Source organism: Lupinus angustifolius, chromosome LG11 (assembly GCF_001865875.1).
Source record: "Lupinus angustifolius cultivar Tanjil chromosome LG11, LupAngTanjil_v1.0, whole genome shotgun sequence".
In the NCBI taxonomy this organism is placed as follows: domain Eukaryota; kingdom Viridiplantae; phylum Streptophyta; class Magnoliopsida; order Fabales; family Fabaceae; genus Lupinus; species Lupinus angustifolius.
The window spans coordinates 9,343,039-9,346,081 of record NC_032019.1 but is presented as its reverse complement, the minus strand read 5'-3'; the positions used below and the strand labels follow the sequence as shown (position 1 = coordinate 9,346,081).

Below are 3,043 nucleotides of genomic sequence, written 5' to 3'. Positions count from 1 at the left end.
AACTCATTATTTGTGATGGTCCAAACAAGTCCATATGGAGAAGCTCCAATGGTCTAGTAGTGGATATCACATTCTTTTTCTTAAATGAATTCCTGACTTGTTTACATTTTTGACACATGTCACAGGAATCTTGTGTTTCAAAATCGAGTTTTGGAATATCAATTACTAAATTATTTTTCGATAGTTTTTCTAAATGCTTTATATGTATATGAGCGACGCGTTTATGCCAAAGCCAGATGTCATCTTCTTTTGAAATAAAACATTTTGAAAATAGAGAAGTGACATCTTCCAGATTGACCATATAAATATTATTTACTCGATATCTGACAAACTTAACATTATTAGATATTACATCATGAATGATACAACAGTTAGAATCAAAAGACACAATATTACCTTTGTCGCACAGTTGGCTTATGCTCAACAAATTATGTTCCAAACCTTCTACGTATAGAACGTTGTCGACTATTGTGTAGGTTGAGTTGCCAATCTTTCCAATGCCCAAGATTCTTCCTTTGTTGTTGTCTCCATAAGTGACGAATCTTTTTTCTTTTAATGACAAGTCTAGGAATTTTGACTTGTCCCCAGTCATATGTCTCGAACAGCCGCTATTAAGATACCAGTTTTGTCTGTGTGTTTGAAGACATACCTGCAAAATAGATCATCTTCTAGACTCAGGTACCCAAGTTATGTTGGGTCCTTTTGTGTTAGTAATGAGGGAGCTATTTCCCTTTCTTATCCAACTGTAAACACCACTGGGTATCCCATATCTCCTGATATAACATGCATGAGATGTATGGCCATATGTGCCACAATAATGGCAAGTAGGCACTCTATTTTTATTTTTATTTTTGTACTGACATGTTAGAGGTCTCCTATATGGTCTCTTCTTATGGGATGAGGGAACATAACCTAATCCAATATGATTACCAACATTCCTAGTTTTTCTGAGCAGAGTATCTAATTGTTGTTTACTATTTGTGAGTTTTGCGAGTTTTTCAGTTAGTGTAAAATTTTCATTTTTCAAGTCCTTGCAAGACTCACGTGTGGTATTTTGACATAAATTAATTTTCGAGCAGTCGCATGAAGTGCAAGAAAAAATTAGATCCAGGGTTTCATTTTCTAGTTTTAGTTCGTCTAACTCTTTCTGCAATTGATTTATCTTTTGTTGGTTTAGCAAAATAATTTGTTTTCTCTCGTTGCTTACTTTTGCTAATTTCTTAAGTTCTTCATGTATCTCAACATAAGCACTATTTAATATTTCATATGAGGGAGAATCAGAAGAAGAGGATGATGTGTCAGAATATTTCTTTGTTGTCTGATCCGCAAACCTCATTTGTTGTTGTCATTAGGCACAGCTTCGCGGTCTCCTCTTCATCTGAGGTGCTTGATGTTGTTTCTTCCTCGGGTACATCCACACGATGTATGTTTTCCTTGACTTGACTTCTCGTGGAGTGCTCTTTTCTGAATCAACCCTTTTTAAGTAAGTGGGGCACTAATACTTCATGTGTCCCGGCTTCCCACATTCGTGGCAAGTGAAGCGTTCCTTAGTCTTGCCTTTCCTGGTTGATTCACGCGCTTCTTTCTTCTGGAATCATCTAAACCCTCCTTTCTTTTTCAAGAAATTTCCAAATTTTCGCACAAGGAGATTTAGCGTTTCATCGTCAATGTCTGAATCAGAGTCATCATCCAAATTTTCGCACAAGGAAATTTAGCGTTTCATCGTCAATGTCTGAATCGGAGTCATCATCATTTATCTCTTAATTGGGTTGTGATGTTGAAGCTTTGAGAGATATTCCCTTCTTTTTGCGATCGTACTCCTCATTCATTGTCAGCCGACCAAGCTCCATTTCATGCTCCTGAAGCTTTCCAAAGAGAGTCGCCAAAGGCATGAAGTCTAGATCCTTGGACTCCATGATTGCAGTCACTTTAGGTTGCCATCTCCTATCAAGGCAACGTAAGACTTTATTAGTGAGTTCTCCTCTGGTGAACATTTTATCTAGAGCAATAAGATGGTTAATAATGTGAGTGAATCGCTTTTGCATATCGCCGATCGATTCACTCGGTAGCATACGAAATAATTCATATTCATGTGTTAGTGCGTTTAGCCTGGCGCGTTTGACCTCGCTTGTGCCTTCGTGAGTCACTTGTAAAGTGTCCCACATTTCCTTGGCACTTTGACATTGAGATATCTGAAAGAACTCATCGTAGGATAGGGCTGAGGTTATGATGTTTTTGGCGCGAAGGTTGAATTGAACCTTCTTGCGTTCCTCATCGGTCCATAGACTCTTAGGTTTTTCTTTCGGTTTGCCATCCACTGAGTGAAGTGGGACGAAAGGACCATTGATCACGGATTCCCAAATATCTGAATCAATAGTCTTGATGAAGATTTTCATCCGGGCTTTCCAGTAGGCTTAACCTTCGCCACTGAATACGGGAGGGCGGTTAATTGATGCGCCATCACCGCCAAAGGGTTTGGTGGAACCCATTTTAATTCCCTTAGGATCACGAGTATGCGATTGAGCTAGCACGTCGTACTAGCTCTGATACCACTTGTTAGGTATCAGTGGTTTAGGAACACCTAGAAGGGGGTTGAATAGGTGTGGTGGTTTAAAAATTACCGCTTTTTAACAACAACCCAACTACTGGAAAAACTGTCAAGTTAATCGATTAATGGAAGGGTTTAATCGATTAACACATTTACAGAACATATTAACAGAACAAGCAAATTGCACGACAAATAAGATACACCTTAAACAGATATATTTCAGATATTATTGCATACAAGTGTTAACTATATATCATTAAACAGATATCCAAATTCTCAAGTATATATTCAGTGTATCAATGCAAGAAACAAAAGAAAGATAAAGAAAGAAAGAATAGTGCAAAAATGATTTTTATCCAGGTTCGTTTGTGGTCTACTGCAAACTACATCCAGGCCTCCCCTTCTGGATCAGGGAGATTTTTTTTCTTCACAATATTGAATTAAGATACAATTACCAATTCAATTTACAAGCACAAGGGATGCTCCCTTCTTGAA

At 37.8% G+C, this 3,043-nt stretch overlaps 1 protein-coding gene across 1 annotated transcript in view; it reads right to left on the bottom strand.

The window, feature by feature from the left end:
* LOC109359703 overlaps positions 1,504 to 3,043 on the bottom strand; it is a 3,056-nt gene continuing 1,516 nt past the window's right edge. The window contains exon 2 of the mRNA XM_019604399.1: positions 1,504 to 1,612. Within this exon, the coding sequence (XP_019459944.1) occupies positions 1,504 to 1,612 (109 nt within the window). The remainder of the gene's footprint in view (positions 1,613 to 3,043) is intronic.